At 42.8% G+C, this 18,743-nt stretch overlaps 1 protein-coding gene across 1 annotated transcript in view; it reads left to right on the forward strand.

The window, feature by feature from the left end:
* The first annotated feature begins 602 nt into the window (after positions 1-602).
* BMP3 (bone morphogenetic protein 3) overlaps positions 603-18,743 on the forward strand; it is a 31,966-nt gene continuing 13,825 nt past the window's right edge. Inside the window, exon 1 of the mRNA XM_061420592.1 lies at positions 603-1,617. Within this exon, the coding sequence (XP_061276576.1) occupies positions 1,296-1,617 (322 nt within the window). The 5' untranslated portion in view covers positions 603-1,295. The remainder of the gene's footprint in view (positions 1,618-18,743) is intronic.

Below are 18,743 nucleotides of genomic sequence, written 5' to 3' on the forward strand. Positions count from 1 at the left end.
CCTTCTGTTTCACCACCACCCACAATCCTGCAGAGAATCCTCTTGAGGGGGAATGTGGCGGGGGTTGGGGGGTGTTTGCAGGGTGTTTGCTTGTTTATTTGTTTTAAGATGGGACTGAGTCGATTTGGCGCATATTTATTTCCTGGGAAGCGGGGGACTGGGTGGAGAGTGGAGGAGGTGCAAAGGGAAGATGCAGAAGAGAAGGAGCTTTGACTGGTAAGCTCTCGGGGAGCCTGGGGAAGCTGGCAACCCGCACAGGTGCAGGTGCGTGGTCTGCCACCTGATCCCCAGAGGCCCAGGAAAGGAACTGAGGTTGGTATTTTCTGTTCACGACTTGATTTTGATTGGAATCAGAGGAGAAAGAATCGAGGAAGTTTATTTTTCCTCTCCCTTCTTGCTGGCAGGGACATAGCCAATGTTCCTGAAGAGATTAAAAAATAATAATACCCCGTGCCTCCTACCCTTTCTTTCTTCCTGAACCTTCTTCTTCCCCCACTTCCTCCCCTCTACCAACCCCACCTCTACTTCCTCTTCTCGCCCTCCCCCTGCTGGCTAACTGGCTACTTCCCCCTTCCCTTCTCTCGGGGGTAGAGCGCGGTCCCTGCTGCCTTCCAGGGCGAGGGAGAGCGCGAGATTGGTTGCGGACGGTACAGATCAGCCAGGGAACCGAGTCTGTCTCTCTCTCCCTCTCTCTCTTTCCCCCTCTTCCCCCCTCCTTCTGTTGCACACCACACACACGCACACGCGCACACGTACACACACACACACACGCAAACACTCAAAACTCGGACCGGCCGCACCGCGGCTGCTCCAATCCTTGCAAAAGACGAGTGAGCGCCCTTCGGTCCGCGCTCCGCTCACCCGGCTCCGGCTTCTCGCCCGACGCAGCGCTAAGTCACGGTGCCCTGCGCGCCCGCTTCGGCCGGGTGTTCCCGAGAATAAAGCGGGGAGGGAGGGTACAGACAGATCAGAAAACACGCCAGCCACACACGCCGCGACTTCAGCTCTGGCTGGGAGTCCGAGGGGAGACGGCGCCGGCAGCGCCCTGCGCGGGTGAGGTCCGCGCGGCCGCCGGGGAAGAGCCCACCTGCCGGCCCGCGATCGGCCGGCGCCAAGAGTGGGGCCCATCGTGGTCCTGCTCGGGCAGCGTCCGGGCTGCGGGCGCCCTCGCCCCAGCTAGTTGAGAGTTTCCACCCTCGGCTCCGCCGCCGGAGGGACCTCGAAGGCACCCGGTCCGCGCCTCGGAGGGACCTCCCCTCCTTCTCCCAGGACGCAGCAGCGGAGCGGACCTCGCGATGGCCGGGGCGCGCGGGCTGCTCCATCTGTGGCTGAGCTGCTTGTGTGTGAGCCTGGCGCAGGGACAGAGACTCAGGCAGCCCTTCCCGGAGCTCCGCGTGGCTGTGCCGGCCGACCGCGCGGCAGGTGGCGGCCCCGAATCCCCGCTGCAGCCCCTCGACCAGGTGTCGGAGCACATGCTGCGGCTCTACGACAGGTACAGCGGCGGCCGAACGGAGGAGGCGCGGACGCCCGGGAACTCGGAGCGGGGCTCGCCGTCTTTGCGCCCCCAGCCGCTGCGCGAGGGCAACACGGTTCGCAGCTTTCGAGCCGGAGCCGCAGGTGAGTGCCGGGGCGCCCCCTTTCCGCGATCCCGTCCCAGGGGTCTCCCGGGACACCCCCCACGGCTTCCTCGTTTGCCCCCCGCGTTACCTAGAGACGCTCCCTCGCCCTGCAGCTCACCCTCCCCTCAGCCCCTCGGTGCCGTCACATCCCGCATTCCATCCGTGACCTAAGTAAGAATCAGCCCAATTCTAGAGTCTGAACGGAGAGGGAGAAGTGGGAGAGAAGGGCGCCGAGACCTGAACCCGGTCGGCTGGAAGAAGGAAGCGCAGGAAACCGGGCTGCCCCTGACCCTGTCCAGGGGGGTCCTCTTGCCCTGGGTGTCTGGGGCTCCTCTGGGGCAACCTATGCCGACGTTTAAGTCGGTCAGCGGAAATTCCCTTGGACAGGGCTATAGCCGTGTTTACCTAGAGGCAGATGTTATTTTATGCCAACCCCAGGGCACGAGAGAGAAAAGTCACTCTTGAACTAGACGCCTTCCCCTTAGCCCTTTAAGACAGTCGCTTCTCCAGACCTTCCACCTTCTCTTAACTGGCGTCCTCTGTGTTTATATTTGACACTTTCTACTTGATAGTCCCTTGGTGGCAAACAACGCAGACTAAACCAGGTGCTCGGGTGTTTCGATTATTTAAAACCCATCTGGGCAAACAGGGGACTGTACCACCCACCCTGGGAGGAGTTGGGACGGAGGCGAGCAGCCGGTGGATGTAAACACCTCTTGGAATCTGCCGATGAAAATTTGCTCATCCCATTTTCAACACACAGATCACTGTGGGCTGAAATTCATGGCTTAACAAGGTTTCTCCTGGCCCCTGTGGTGAAGCGAATAACTTATGCTAACAGCCTGCCTCCCCTGTGCTAACAGCTTGAGGGAAAGTTTCCTGGACGCTAACTCGGTTTATATGCTTTGAGGATGCACCCGGCTTTTTTGTTCACTGCATTCACGATGAAGGGAAATGTAACTGCAAAGCCTGTCCTCAGTGAACCGTTGAAAAATAGCCAAGAATCTTCAAGTTAGGAGGCCATGCCTGATGCTCTCAATTCTGTCAGAATCACTAGAAAGACATCTCCCAAAGCTTTGATACATAGGACTCCTGGAAAAGAGGAACACCACGAAAGCATTCATCAAGGAAAGCCCTAGGCTGACAGTGTAAATACACTCTAGAGCACCTAGCCTTGATGACATTTACAATAAATGTGAATTATGCTTTCTAATGCAGAAGTCTCTAGCTGGAGCCTGAGCTGAATCAGATTTCGCTTTCTTCTGAAAACCACGAGCATGATCTATAAGGAGGTGGCCTCTGCTAAGGAAAGAGAAGCCTACTCTTGGTGTGTCAGCCCCTGGAGAAGGCTGTCCTGACAGCTGACCACACCAGTGACTGGCCTGTTCAGTGCAACTCCAAGGGCAGAGCTCCATGAAAAAACAGTGTGGAAGAAACCAGAGAAGTTGGGTGGGCAAGGCAGGTGGCAATAGTGAAGATAATCTAATCATTCTTACCTCTATCTGCATTTTCTTGGTAATATTCCTAGGGAGTCTCCAAGGCACCCAAGAGATGAATAGTATTTTTGGAATCACAGATTTTTAGTATGAATCACAAGGTTTGGAGGTGGCATGTGAGTTTGATTCATTCACACCTATTCTATAGTGTTTTTGTATGTTTGTTTTAGACTGAGGGAACCGAACCGTGAGTGAGAGATGGATAAGGATTTGAATATCTCAGGCCCCATTTACTCTTTGGCTTCAGCTCACTCTATGCATTATAATTTCAGAGTGTCCCTTATCAGCCTCTCTGTAGTCTTAGACCATCAAATGATAAACTCTGATACGGAGGCCAGAAGTTCCCTTGAAATGATGAATTGCAGCTGAGAGCGTATATACAAGGCTGTGCGCCCTGATAAGAAAAGTAATTCCTTTAGCATCCTAGAGACTGTCTTAATGACTTATTTATCAAATGTAGACACTGGTTTTTGTGGAAGCTGAAGTGTCCTGTTACTATACTGGAAACTCCTGGAGAGGTGGTTCATGTTGGACTCCTTCCAAGAGTTTAGTTACTAACACACTAAAAAGACCTTATTAAAAGCAGTTCTGGTTTTAATAAGGCCCAACTCCAGGAAGGTGCTAAGGCTTTCGTGTGTCTCTCTCCTTTATATGTATCAGCATTTCCCTAACACCCTTCATCTTGTGACATGCGTTCTAACGTAGGTGAAAGATGCTGTCTGCTTTAATAAATTAGATATGTTTTCCAGTTCACAGTGTTGAGGTTTCACAAACATATGTGCTTCTCTGGACCAACGATGTTACAGGTTTTAATGGAAGGTCAGGTGTGTGTTGTTGTCTCTGGAGTGGCTGCTGATTCGGCACACTTTCCCCGTGCTTATTCAGGCTGAGTTATAGCCTTAGAGTCCTCTTTGCTCCTTGGAACATACCTGATTAAAATTATTTATTGTTCTAAACCTAGAATATCTTTGGTTGAAATTTAGCTGCTGTGGTCTCCCTCTGATTACCTTCTACTTAAACCATTACTTGATGGTGGGTGGCATTCATCCTAAATACACTTTCTGCTAACCCCTTTCTCCTCCCTCAATGCTAAGCAGTTGGTGTGCCAAAACCGTAAGTTTGGAGCACTCATACGTCTTTTTGTGGTGTGTAAGTGTTTATATAAAGATAGGTTTTATCTTTCCCTTTGTAAAAGGTAATTTACAAAATTATTGATGACAGAGAAGTTTGGCTTTAGAAAAACACACCATCTCGAAGGAAGACAAGAGAGACATGAAATCAGCTTTTATTTTCGTCTTAGTTGAAGTTGTCCTTGGCTTCTATGTAATGAAAGAAGAATATTTTGCATGAGGTTTTCTCCTGGCTTGATCCTTGAAGATACATACTTTGTGTTCATTAGTTTCTCATCATTTCCATAGTCACTTAATCTTATTTTTCTTAATCATAAATTTAACCTCTTTAGGGAAAGTGATTAACGCACAGCTGTTCTTATTAGGAAACTATCATTATTTTAATTTATGACATATAACTACAAAAGATTGCATTTCAGTGGATTTATGTCACCTTTCAAGAAAAATGACACAGACTTTATAGACAGAAAGAAAAGAAAGTTGAAAAAAGTCAGACCCCAAAGTGAATATTTTCCTTCAGTGAGAAAGAAGAGAGTCTTTCCTACTGTAACCAAAAATCTTTAAAAATGAAGAATTAAAATGTGACATGTTTCTGAAGTGCAAGGCTAAAATATAAGGCTTTAGAAAGGATGTAGTGATGGGCTGAACAATCGTTCTAATAGGAGTCAGTTTTGTAAAATGCATGGACTGGGGGTGGGGAAGCATCATTGTTGGTGGGTTTGATGGCAAGGGGCTATTACAACATTATTAAAACAGAGTTACCTAGAAATTTCTGGCACCTAGAAATTAAAGAATACTTAGATTATCTGATGTTTTTATTCAGAGGACAATAGTACATCTGGAGAGGGAGAACTGGATGTGCAGCTGCTTTGAATTACACTCTACTTTGAATACATGATAGCCCTTAATGAAGTTTTTACTGTAACAATCAAGACAGCTTTACAATCTCTGACATTTAAAAATCCATAATGCCATGAATTCTAGATTATCTATGCTAATGGAAAAGAAAAAGACTGTTACATTAAAAATAATTTAAATTTATCTCTTTAGTATGGTTAGACACACTCAGAGAGACCAGGAGAACATGAGGATCAATGAAAAAAGTCCCCTAAGTAGATAATTCACTCAGGGAATATTTGTACATTAAAACTATGTACATAATTGAGAATATATTAAAAGGGTTACAGACATTTTATCTAAGTGGTGGAAGTTTATAAGCATTTGATTGACCCAGTTCAGGTTTTTGTAAAAATTAGCTAGAGACGTGAATGTCAGACCTGATCTTAAACGTTTTGGAATTATACAGTTTCATGTTTGAAAGAGGCTATAAAGAAAGCAAGCCCAACCCTTTATTTAAATGGAAGAAGAAATGGACATCATGATATATTTGCCAGACAAGTTTTCAAACATACTGAGCTCATCTCAAAATTTCTAATCATCTTATCTGATTTTCTAGGAGAAGATTTTGTAAAAGAGGGTATTTAAAAGTCGTTGAAAGATGTTACATAAAATTGCATTCCATGATCAAGTAAGTTTGGGAAAAGTTATCAGTTTACTTTGGGACCTTTCAGGGCCTTTAAAAAGCTCATGAACCCTCTAAAGAGTGGATCACTTTCTCCTCATGAGAGTACTTTAGAGAATTGTGGTTCTGAGACATCTATCTGGGGAAACATTGGTTCAGATTCTTCCTAATTTCTCAAGAAAGAAGATACGCAAAATTCAAGTGAATCTTATGACTGAACACTATCTCATTTCTCATTTGTTTACTCAGGATATTTACTTACACTGTTAGTTTTTGGACTTGAGTCCAGTTGGCATTGTACAGTTAGCCCTCCATATCCCTGGGTACCAGGGATCCAACTACAGATTAAAAATATTCACAGGGAAAAACTTCAGGAATTTCTCAAAAGCAGAACTTGATTTTGCTGAATAATAAATACTCTAGAGATGATTTAATGTATACAGGAGCATGTATGTAGATTATATGCAGATACAATGCCATTTAATTTTAGGGACTTAAACATCTGTGGATTTTGGTATCTGCAAGGGTCCTGCAACCAGTTCTCTGAGAATACCAAGGGCCAACTGGACCATCTTCCTGATTTCATGTTTTAAATTTCTCTGGATGTAATTTTAGAGCCTCTGTCATTAAATTTTATTTTGCCTGTTTTTATGAATTCTCCATTATTTTCTTCTATAGGATTAGTATTTATTATTTTACATCAATCTGTTATTATTCTTTTAGAAGAAAGCCTTCTTTATTTGTGGAAAAATTCACTAGATATCATACTTATCATTTTGTTAATGTTTTATCATCATCAATCCCTTGGTTATAGATACCTGTCAAAGCCCTTATATAATCCCATTGTTTGTTGTATTTATTAGATATAATAAAACTCATACCTATCAAAAAGCCTAATGAAAATTATTGAGCAATTTTGTATATGCTATTCAGGATTTTTCTGCCCCAACATCAGAACTTTTCTCCTAAAATTTTGAAGGTTTTCCCATCCATTAAATTTGTATATCCTAGGTTTCCCAGATGGCATTGCTGCTGCTGCTAAGTCACTTCAGTTGTGTCCGACTCTGTATGACCCCATAGACGGCAGCCCACCAGGCTCCCCTGTCCCTGGGATTCTCCAGGCAAGAACACGAGCGGGTTGCCATTTCCTTCTCCAATTCATGAAAGTGAAAAGTGAAAGGGAAGTTGCTCAGTCATGTCCAACTCTTTGCAACCCCATGGACTGTAGCCTACCAGGCTCCTCAGTCCATGGGATTTTCCAGGCAAGAATACTGGAATGGGTTGCCATTTCCTTCTCCAGGGGATCTTCCCAACCCAGGGATTGAACCGGCTCTCCCGCATTGTAGGCAGACGCTTTACCGTCTGAGCTACCAGGGAAGCCACCTGCCAAACAGGAGATATGAGAGCCACAGGTTCAGTCCTTGGGTCTGGAAGGTGCCCTGGAGAAAGGCATGGCAACCCACTCCAGTATTCTTACCTGGAGAATCCCACGGGCACAGGAGCCTATCAGGGTATAGTCCATGGGGTCACACAAAGTCTCGGACATGACTGAAGCGATTTAGCAAGCATAGCACAGTAATCAGGATCTTGATAACTTTATTTCAGTGATATGATGGAAAGAAGTTTGGCTTCATAAATAGTTTCTATTTGAAATTTCCTATGCCGAGTTTCAATTCAGAGTGAATTTTTATGATTATGTTCCTAACCCATGAAAATAGAGTTTTGTAATGGACACAGTGACATAGTATTAATCAAGTGACACAAGTTTACCAAGGTAATATCTACTTTGGACTGTAGTAAACTATGACATTGTGACCAAAGAGCCCTCACCTATGGGCTCTACTTAGAAATCCATAAAGCCACTAGTCTAGTAATACGTTAGTAGTGGTTGTGTCCTAGGATATTGGTACCTAAAGCGCTCTTGGCAACACACATTTTCAGGGATGATATTATTAAAGGCGTGGATGTCTCTTTATTTGTCTAAAACGTCCACATGTAAGTCATAAAGCCAATTGACCCTGTGTTTTATTGGATCCTTCAGTGATCTACCTTCCTTTACAATCTATTGTTTCTTGGCAGTAGAACCACAATAATGCAATGCCTTGGTTTTGCTTGGGCATTATTAATAAAGTGTTTGGACAAACTGATCCTACTATATTTCTGACTTCAATATGTTCTTACTTTCCTGAGGGAGTAAATATTAAGTATGACTTTAAATATTATAGTGAGTAAATGTTAAATGTTCCGTTTATAAAATGATTGTATCCAATAGCTTTAATAATGAGAGATTCTCTGCCCAGTCCTCTGATTTAAAGTTAAAACTACTGAGGCCCAACACGAACTTATTTGCTTTTTCAGCCAAGAAAATTTTAATTTAATTGCATGGAATTAATCTAAAGACTGAATGGAGTATAATTGCTGCACTTAGGTATGGGTTAAGATAAATGGTTTTCAAGAAGAGAAGAGATTCCTAGAGAATCTAGGATTAAGAGCATTAAGAGATCTTGGCTGCATTGTTAATTAATAAAGTCATCTAATATTTCCAGGCCTATCAAATGGGTTAACTCATACCTACTGTGCTAGTCTCAGAAAGATGGTGAAATGTAGTTGAAAAAATCAAATGCAAAAATGCATTTGGAAGTCCCATGTAAATGAGATTGTCTTGATACTTTGAGATACTGTCTTTCTCTCGCTCCCCACAAAAGCTTAAACATACCTAACACAGTAATGCCACGCAGTTGTTTGTGGCGCAGAGGATATATCTGGATAGCAATGTAAGCATGAAGAGGCCGTAGTCCTCTTGTAATACAATCTATGCCGAATTTCCATTCAAGAAATTACTGTTTCTGTCCTGACCTTGGTGGCTGCATGGAGCAGAGTTGCACCTCTTTATAGTGATTTCTTGAAGTTAGTTTTTCTCCAAGTATGGTCCCTGGGTTAGCAGCATCAACATCACCCAGGGAAATTGTTAGAAATCCTCCAGCCCACCCAGACCATCTGAATCGCACTCTGAGGGTGGGCACAGAAGCCTCAGTTTTCAGAAGCCAGTAAGGTGATTCTGACACCTGTCTGAGACACTGCTCTAAACTCAACATCCCTGGAGTGTTGACTGTCTTATAACAGGTGTCTGAAATTCAGGATTGATTAACCTCCTAGTTCTGGTCTCATCTGGCCGTTTTAGTGGGTCTTTCCCTGGACAAATGGTTTATTAATTTATATAAGGGTAAGTTTCTTTCACTTTGGATGGTATATTAATGTTTTTATGACAGCTTTACCCTGGGGAGGAGTTCAAAAGTAAGTTAATAAAGACGTCTAACCCTTCTTTCCCAGCTGCAGAGTTCGGGGCCTAATAGGTTTGCTAGAAAATAGGTGATAGGGCAGGGATCAAGTTTCTGGAGAGCAAATAGCATATTTCATTTCAAGCTTGTATTTTGAGGGCCTGGCATAGGTGGCCACACAGTAGGCGCTCGGGAAATAATTCAGTTGAGCTGAATTAGGTGTTCAGGGGACTAGGTAAGAGAAGATAGTAGAAAAGCTATCAGCCAGGCAACAGATGCTTTAAAAATAATTGAAAGAAATTTTAGTTTAAGAGTTTCCCCGAGACATTTTACCATGAAGATGTGGGACAAAGCCTTTCTACTTTATACACTGTTCTAGTAATGTTTTTCTCCTGATGAAATGAAACTCCATAGGATACTTATTGCCCAGAAGGCCTTTTGCCTTGGGAGCTTAAAATTTTTTTCACTTTGTTGTGAAGTAGGAAACACTCAAGAATCTGGTAAGTTTGAACAGTGGCTCATTCATTGTTAAATATTTTAAAATATTTTTCAGGATATCAATGCTCCAGACCACGCAAAGTGCTAGGAGTTCAAAGATTTATCTGGACATGGGTCTACCCTCTGAGAGCTCACAGTCTAGGAATGCCCTTGGGTGGAGGCTGAGAGTAGATAAACTTGATTAGTGAACATTTTGTTGTTCTAGAAAAACATACATTATATCATCTTTGGCCATGTTTTACTTTGGACATAGAGGATGGTTGTTTTGAGATCCCATAAAACTCAGTCATTTGACTGGAACTCTGCAAGAAAAACAACATTCTGACTGTGTTCTATTTAGAAGCTCTCCATCTCTTGATGCCTGGAAACTGAAGGTGGCATAGAGGAACTGTAGCCTTGGCGCCATAATCAGCAGAGAGTATTCAGCCCGTGACTATGAGCATATATGGCCCTGTCCTAGGCACCCCGGCATTTCTAGCAGCTGTGCTTTGTTTGGAGAAAGGGATGGAAAAAAAAGAGTTGTTCTTAGTTACATATTTTCTGTATGACTAAAATGTTTTCGCTGCTTCCTGGGGATTTAACTAATCATCAAGATTTCATTTAGTCTATTTGTTTTAAAATCAGACTTTACATAGAAAGCTTTCCATTGTACGTTCTATTTCCCTTTGAAAACGTTCTGTGTGGGCCAGCACGAAGGTGACCTCCCACTCCCCACTCCCCGGGCCCCGCCTCGACTCCTCCCTGAGAGGAACTGAACTGTTACAATAGTAGGGCTGGTCCCAGGTCTTACTTTCTTTGCAGAGTCCTGGGTTTCTTGAGGAGCAGGTGCTTTCTTTTCAGAAGAAAACAAATAGATGTTCTGCCTTTATCTGATAACCAGACCCACCCCCCCCAAAAAATTTTTTTTATATAGGTAACAGAAGACCTGGGTTCCTCTCCAAAATCAATGCTCACTGGCTGGCTGACTTTTAAGGCCCTTCATTTTCTTATTTCTACAATGAATGTGTATGCATGCATGCTGAGTCGCTTCAGTTGTGTCCAACTCTGCAACTCTATGGATTATAGCCCACCAGGCTCCTCTGTCCATGAGATTCTCCAGGCAAGAATACTGGAGTGGGTTGCTACACCCTCCTCTAGGAGATCTCTTGATCCAGGGATTGAACCCAAGTCTCCTGCATCTCCTACACTGCAGGCAGATTCTTTACTGCTGAGCCTTGGGGGAAGCCCTCTACAATGAATGCTGCTGCTGCTAAGTTGCTTCAGTCATGTCCGAGTCTGTACGACCCCATAGAGGGCAGCCCACCAGGCTCCCCGTCCCTGGGATTCTCCAGGCAAGAACACGAGTGGGTTGCCAATGCTAGTGCTCAGCAAACAGTAAGAAAACAGCACCACCTATTGGTAGTTACATTTTGACATCTAAAAACAGTACCTTGGAAAGAGCTGAAATTAAAGCCAATTATAGTTCCTTGCAGGAGATCTGAGAGGTTATCTAGTTCACCTTTCACACCTTCCCTACTATAAAGAGATCCTTTGGTAAGTCTTGAATTATGGTCGTCTCTCTTCTGTCTGCCTGACCCCATAAAAGGGTCTCATCATCAGGCTACACACTTAGACAGTCATTATTTACCTTGACCTGGATTCTGCCTCCATTCAGCTATCACCTTTAGACCTAATTCTCATCTTTGACACTGACAAGAAAAACCCTGATCTCTCTACGGCCCCTCGAGTATTTGTAAACAATTCTTAAGTCATTGGTTAACGTTTTTTGGGTTTTTTGTTTTGTTTTGTTTTTCTTTCCTCCAGAGCAGGTATTCTGTAACTCAAATGCGTAAGAAATAACTTTAAGACCAACATCTAGGTTACTTTCCTAGCTACTTTCTTTTATTTTAATAAACTAGTTAAAGTTAGAGCACCCAGAATAAGCATGCAATTGTAGATATGATTGAATTGTGTGGCACACAGTTAATGCTCTCTAGTACCTGAAGACTACAAAGTGCATCCTGAAAATACATAAACCTTTGTTCTGTAACCTGATAACAATTGCCATTGCTTTTTAATAATATTATTATTATATTTTGCTCTTAGTAATCAGAAAGTATGCCTCCATTTTCAGATTCATTGATTCCAAATAGGTTAATATCAGAATATTTCAGAAGAATGGAAAAAGTGAACAGGAAAGCATTTTCCATTCACTGATATGCCAACATAGATATCTTTTTCACAGACAAATCTGTGCTTTGCACAGTAAAGAGAGAGAAGGCTATTGGAAAACTCCTTAAGTATAGGAAAAGATACTTTTTTGAACAGTTAATATAAAATCAAAAAAGGCATGAGAGTAATGGAACAGATACTATTAGCATATATTTCATCCTGCAGGAAAGTATTTGTTGACTTGTTTTGGGGAACAGAGCATTGACTTGTATGGAAATGAAATGCTTTAAATTCAGGGAAGACAAAAATAAAGTATGGGTTAAAGAAATCAAGGAATGGTTTGTGAAATGGTGGAGACTTATTGTTTTAAAAAAGGTGGGGAGGAGGGAAATCTAGGGCAGGCAGAGGTAATGTATTCCTTCACCTGGGTGGGAATGGCAAAGGCTTTGCGTGCCAGGGGTCATATAATGCTGTAAGTTAGGAGCTAAATGTCAATTGGCCATTCCTTTTCTTTTAAAAAATTTTTATTATTTAAAAAAATTTTTTAAATTATTTTTAAATGTTTTTCTGGCTGTTCTGAGTGTTCGTTACGGCACACGGACTTTCTGTACTTGCACAGGAGGTCTCTAGCGGTGTGAAGCTTTAGTTGCCCTGCAGCATGTGGTACCGCCCCTACCAGGGATGGAACCCGCGTCCCCTGCATTGAAAGGCAGAGTCTTCTTTATTTTTTTTTAAAGGAAGGCAAATTCTTAACCATTGGACCACCAGGGGAGTCCCTGTCTATTCCTTTTCTGAATTTAAGCAGCTGAGACATCTGTAAGGACTTTGAATAACTAGGTTAATTTGGGATTTTTTTTTTATAAATCTCCATTTAAAATATTGGAAATATTGCTTATGCAAAAGCTTCCAGATATCCAGCATCACTGACAACTACAGTGTGCTCCTCTTATCGCCTCCCCAACAATCCCTTTTACCCTCATTCTTTTTTTCTTTTTCCCCAAAGTACAGTTGATTTGGGCTTCCCCGTGCCTTAGCCAGAGAAGGCAATGGCACCCCACTCCAGTACTCTTGCCTGGAAAATCCCATGGACGGAGGAGCCTGGTAGGCTGCAGTCCATGGGGTCATGAAGAGTTGGACTCGACTGAGCAACTTCCCTCTCACTTTTCACTTTCATGCATTGGAGAAGGAAATGGCAACCCACTCCAGTGTTCTTGCCTGGAGAATCCCAGGGACGGAGGAGCCTGGTGGGCTGAGTCGGACACAACAGAAGCAATTTAGCAGCAGCAGCAGCGTGCCTTGGTAAAGAATCTGCCTGCCAACGCAGGAGAGATGGTTTGATCTCTGGGTCAGGGAGATCCCCGGAGAAGAAAATGGCAACCCACTCCAGTGTTCTTGCCTGGAAATTCCCATAGACAGAGGAGCCTGCCAGGCTGCAGTCCATGGGGTCACAAAGAATGGGACAAGACTGAGTGACTAAGCACAGAAATATGTCCTGAATAAAGGAAGGTGTGTTGCTTTCCAAGAAAATAATCTCTTGCCCAACTTACATTTTGGTTTGCATGTTCATGTTTAGCAAATTCCTAATTCTTCCCTGCATTTGGGGAAAAAAAGGCCTTTTTTTCTTTCCTTTTGAACCACGTGACCACAAAAATGGTGGTCATTCCACTGTCCAGGAGAAAGTTACTTTGAACCACGAATGTGAGCCATGTATGCAATTTAAAAGTTTTAGTAGCCTCATTAAAAATATGAAAAGCAAAGGGTGAGATTACTTTCTATAATATATTATATTTTAAATGTTCTGCACCCACACCAGCAAGCAATACTCAAACACCAACAGGGTGTCTGAGAATTCAACCGAATTCTGACACTATCTACCTAAAGAAAGCATCCATATTCCATAGATAAAGGGCTCAGTCCTACAAGACTGTCCTCCACTTCAGATGCCAGTCCCAAACCCAGATGGTTTCCTGTGCTTATGACCTTCCTGTGCTTATGACCTACCTGTGCTTATGACTACAGATTGGATGTTCCCACAACCTCTTCCTTGGGTTTGATTAATTTGCTGGAGTGGTTCACATAACTCAGGAAATGCAGTTACTCACTACATTCCTACTTTAGGATACAACTCAGGAACAGCCAGGTAAAAGATGCACAGGGCAAGGTAGGGGAAGGGCTTGGGGATTCCTTGCTGTCACCAGGAACGTCACTCTCCCCAGTCTCCACATATTCACCAACCCCCAAGCTCTCCAAACCTTGTGTTTTAGGGTTTTTTTTTTTTTTTTATTTGTATGGAGGCCTCACTATATAGTCATGGCTGATTAAATCATTGGCCATTGGTAACTAATTTCCAGCTCCTCTTCCCACCCAGACATCTGGGCTTAAGGGTGAGACTGAAAAATGCCAAACCCCTAATCACAGGGTTAAGTTCCCAGGCAACCAGCTCCCATTCGTTGTGGGCGCTCAGTTGCTCAGTTTTATCCGACTCTTTGAGACCCCATGGACTGCAGCCCACCAGGCCTCTGTTCATGGGATTTCCCAGGCAAGAATACAAAGTGGGTTGCCATTTCCTTCTCCATGGGATCTTCCCAATCCAGGAATCCCTGTCACCTGCATTGGCAGGCAGATTCTTTACCACTGAGTTACCTGGAAAGCCAAGATTATTTGGCCTCCAAAACCACCCCATTAGCATAGAAAGGACACTTTATGGCTCTCATCACTTAGACAATTCCAAAGGTTTTAGGAATTCTGGCCCTGAAAGAGAGATAAAGACCAAATATATATTTCTTGGTATAAATCACAATAATCACAATATTTAGCCCAGTGTTTTCAAGTGGTATGATTTCAACACATAATCAATATAAAATATTCATTTGATATTTTATACTCATTTTTGTGCTAAGGCTTCAAAACTATGTGTTTTATACTTACAGCACATCTGAATTCAAACTTAAGTGCCTACTTGGACATGGCTGTTCTAGTTAGCTAACATTCATTGAATTTTGTCCTGTGTGCTGTGTACACTACCTGCATTCTTTCAATTAATTCTCAGAGCATCTCTGCTGATACTACTGGGCTTATTTTACAGGTAAGTAAACTAAGGCTTGAAGAGTTTAGATAATTTGTCTGAGAACAGCTGCTGGTGGTGGATTAATCACTAAGTCGTGTCTGACTCTTATGACCCCATGAACTGTAACCCACCAGGCTTCTCTGTCCATGGGATTTTTCAGGCAAAAATACTGAAGTGGGTTGCCGTTTCCTTTTCCAAGAGATCTTCCCGATCTGGGGATCAAACCCTTGTCTCCTTCCTTGGCAGCCGGATTCTTTACCTGCTGAGCCACTATGGTAGAGCTGAGCCTGGGCCATAGGGCTTTGACTTCAAAGGAAGGCAATCAATTAAAATTAAAGCCATCAGAAGAGGTATATGGTAGATTATGAGACACTCATGAGATTTTATCAAAGGTTAGACCCAAGGTGGAGACTGGTTAACAGCAGGACGCAAAGTGTTTGTAAGAAGGAAATAGTTTGAAGCCAAATGTAGGGGAAAGAAGCAGGACTGGTTTCCCCAGTAAGACACCACCACCCACATCCCTTGGAGTTCATTTCCGCACTCCAGAGTGTTCCTTTGGCAACCATCCGATTGCCACATACTTTTCCTTCCATTTTAACTTTCATTTGGGTAAAAGTATATGCTCTGGTAACTGATATGAATCAGAGCTAGAATCTGAACAAGCCTGATGCCGTGGCTTTGTAATAAAAGTCTATAAAATATTATCCTGATCTCACTGAAGAAGGAAATGGCAACCCACTCCAGTATTCTTGTCTGGAAAATCCCATGGATGGAGGAGTCTCATAGGCTACAGTCCATGGGGTCCCAAGGAGTCAGACACAACTGAACAACTTCACTTGCAACTTTTTCATGGACTATACAAACCTTCACAAATGGCAGTTTCCCCCTTTTCCTTTACACAGTGTTAGAAAGGAGTGAAATATGTGTCCCAAATGAACTTCCCCTGTACTTGGGGACTCAGTGAACTCATTTTAAATTTCCCATCTTGCTAAAATGTTTTGTTTTTACTGAAATATGTTTCTGATCAATAACATAATTTCAAAATTGCTTGTATGCTTCCAGAACAAATCTATGTATGAAACAAGTGTTTGGAAGAGGGTTCAAGCTCTGGTGCCCATCCCAGGACTGGGGAATCTTGAGTGTAACCTCAGCCTTACTATTAGCTCATGAGATGATCTCAAGAGCAGGAACCAGCTTCTGCCCCTGCTAATCAGTCACCCCTTCTGTTACTCCTCGTTTCTGCATTTGAAAAATTGGAAATACAGTTGCCTAGTTTCAATAATTTCATCAAGCTCTAGAGAAGCAATTCCCCTCTTAAATTCATGTGATATCATAAACTTTATTTTTTATTGTATTAAAATGTATTTATGTATTTGGCTGCATCAGGTCTTAGTTGAGCTCGAAGGATCTTCATTGTATCATGTAGGATCTTTCCTTGCAGCTCTAGGGCTCCAGAGCACAGGCTGCTCAGTAGTTAACAGAGTGCAGGCTTAGCTGCTCCATGGCATGTGACATTCTTAGTTCCCTGACAAGGGATCGAACCCATTTCCCTTGCATTGCAAGGCAGATTCTTAACCACTGGACCACCAGGGAAGCCCCTAATCCCATAAACTTTAGACAGGCTCCACAAACAGCATTATCTTCATGACACTTCAAATGCGTGACTCAATTTTTTCAGATACACTATCTGAAGATAGAGCTATATGGTCTTGCTTACCCACCCTCATCCTGCACCCTTAATTTTGTAAGGCAGATAGAAAGTATAATCCCCAATTTATGCTTAATATCAGCACTTATAATAATAATAATTTATACTTAAGAAACACTTACTGGACCCTTTGTGATTTGATTTACACACATCTCAATTCTGTGGAGAAGGCAATGACACCCCACTCCAGTACTCTTGCCTGGAAAATCCCATGGACAGAGGGGCCTGGTAGGCTGCAGTCCATGGGGTCGCTAGGAGTTGGACACGACTGAACGATTTCACTTTATTTTTTCACTTTCATGCATTGGAGAAGGAAATGGCAACCCACTCCAGTGTTCTTGCCTGGAGAATTCCAGGGATGGGGGAGACTGGTGGGCTGTCATCTATGGGATTGCACAGAGTCGGACATGACTGAAGTGACTTAGCAGCAGCACTTAATTCTGATTGAGTGTGTGCTAAGTCGATTCAGTCATATGTGACTCTTTTGCAACCCTATGGACTGTAGCCCACCAGACTTCTCTGTCCAAGGAATTCTCCAGGCAAGGATATTGGAGTCGGTTGCCACGCCCTCTTCCAGGATATCTTCCCAACCCAGAGACTGAACCTACGTCTCTTATATCTCCTGCTTTGGCAAGCAGGTTCTTTACCACTCTTGCCATCTGGGAAGCCCTTAATTCTGATGATAGGACTATTATTCCATTTAATGAATGAGAACACTAACTTTTCCAGTTACATAGTTAATAAGTGGCTGAGCCAGAACTTGAATCAACGTGAATTTACTTCCACTAATGCTTGTAACCAGGAGGCTAGACACTGCTTCTGATAAGACACTATTATGACACTGTACCAAATTTATAGGAATAGTTTTTGGTAGTCTCATTAAGAAAGGTCAGAGCTCTCAGCTCTCATACCACTAACTTTATGATTTGCATTTCAGTAAAGGAAAGAGAATATTAGTAAATATGGCTGATCCTTGCTTTCATCTTTATCCAGTTTGTAAAATTACTCCTGTTATCTTTTGTTTAGCTGAAGTGGAAATTACATAACTTAAACAGAGATATTTTTAAGTAAACAGCTCAGGAACATTTGGTAGTTTCACAATGTTAGGCAATCACCAAGTTTATTCAGTTCTAAAATATTTCTATTATCCCAAAGGAAAACCCCCTACCCATCGAGCACTTTCTCCACATTACTCCCTCCCCTCAGCCCCTGGCAAACACCAGTCTGCATTCTGTCTCAGTGGATTTACCTTTTGGGGATATTTCACATAAATGGAATCATACAACATGAGACCTTTACGTCTGACTTCTTTCATTTAGCACAAGGTTAATATTTTCAAGGTTCATCCACACTGTATGATGTATCAACCCCTTATTCCTCTTTATGGCTGAATAATATTCCATTATATGACTATATCACAATTCAGTTCAGGTTTTCAGTTGTGTCCAACTCTTTGTGACCCCATGGACTGCAGCACACACCAGGCCTGCCTGTCCATCACTAACTCCCGGAGTTTACTCAAATTCATGTCCATTGAGTCAGTGATGCCATCCAACCATCTCATCCTCTGTCATTCCCTTCTCCTCCTGCCTTCAATCTTTCCCAGCATCAGGGTCTTTTCAAATGAGTCAGCTCTTCACATCAGGTGGCCAAGGTATTGGAGTTTCAGCTTCAACATCAGTCCTTCCAATGAATATTCAGAACTGATTTCCTTTAGGATGGACTGGTTGGATCTCCTTGCAGATAATATCGCATTTATTTATCCATTAATCCATTGATGGACATTGATTTTTTTCTGCCTTTTGGCTATTATGGAGAGTAGTGCTATTATAAACATGTGTGTACATGTACTTATTTGAATACCTGTTTTCAATTCTTTGGGGTTTATACCTGGAATATTGTGGGATCATGTGCCATTTCTCTGTTTAACTTTTTGAGGAATTGTCAAACTGTTTCCCACAAGAGCTGAACCATTTTACATTCCAACCAGCAATGTAAAACTGTTCCAATTTCTCCACATCCGAACACTTACAATTTTGTTGTTTATTATTATAAGTGTCAAATGGTACCTCATGGAGGCTTTGATTTACATTTTTCTGATGACTAATGATATTGAGCATCTTTTCCTGTGCTTGTTGGCTATTTGTATGTCTTTGGAGAAATGTCTGTTTGAATCCTTTGGTTATTTTTTGTATTGGTTTGTTTGTCTATTTGTTGTTGAGGTGTAAGAGTTATTTTTATATTCTGGATCCTGTGCTATGCTGTGCTTAGTCA

The sequence above is a fragment of the Bos javanicus genome, chromosome 6 (assembly GCF_032452875.1).
Source record: "Bos javanicus breed banteng chromosome 6, ARS-OSU_banteng_1.0, whole genome shotgun sequence".
NCBI lineage: Eukaryota > Metazoa > Chordata > Mammalia > Artiodactyla > Bovidae > Bos > Bos javanicus.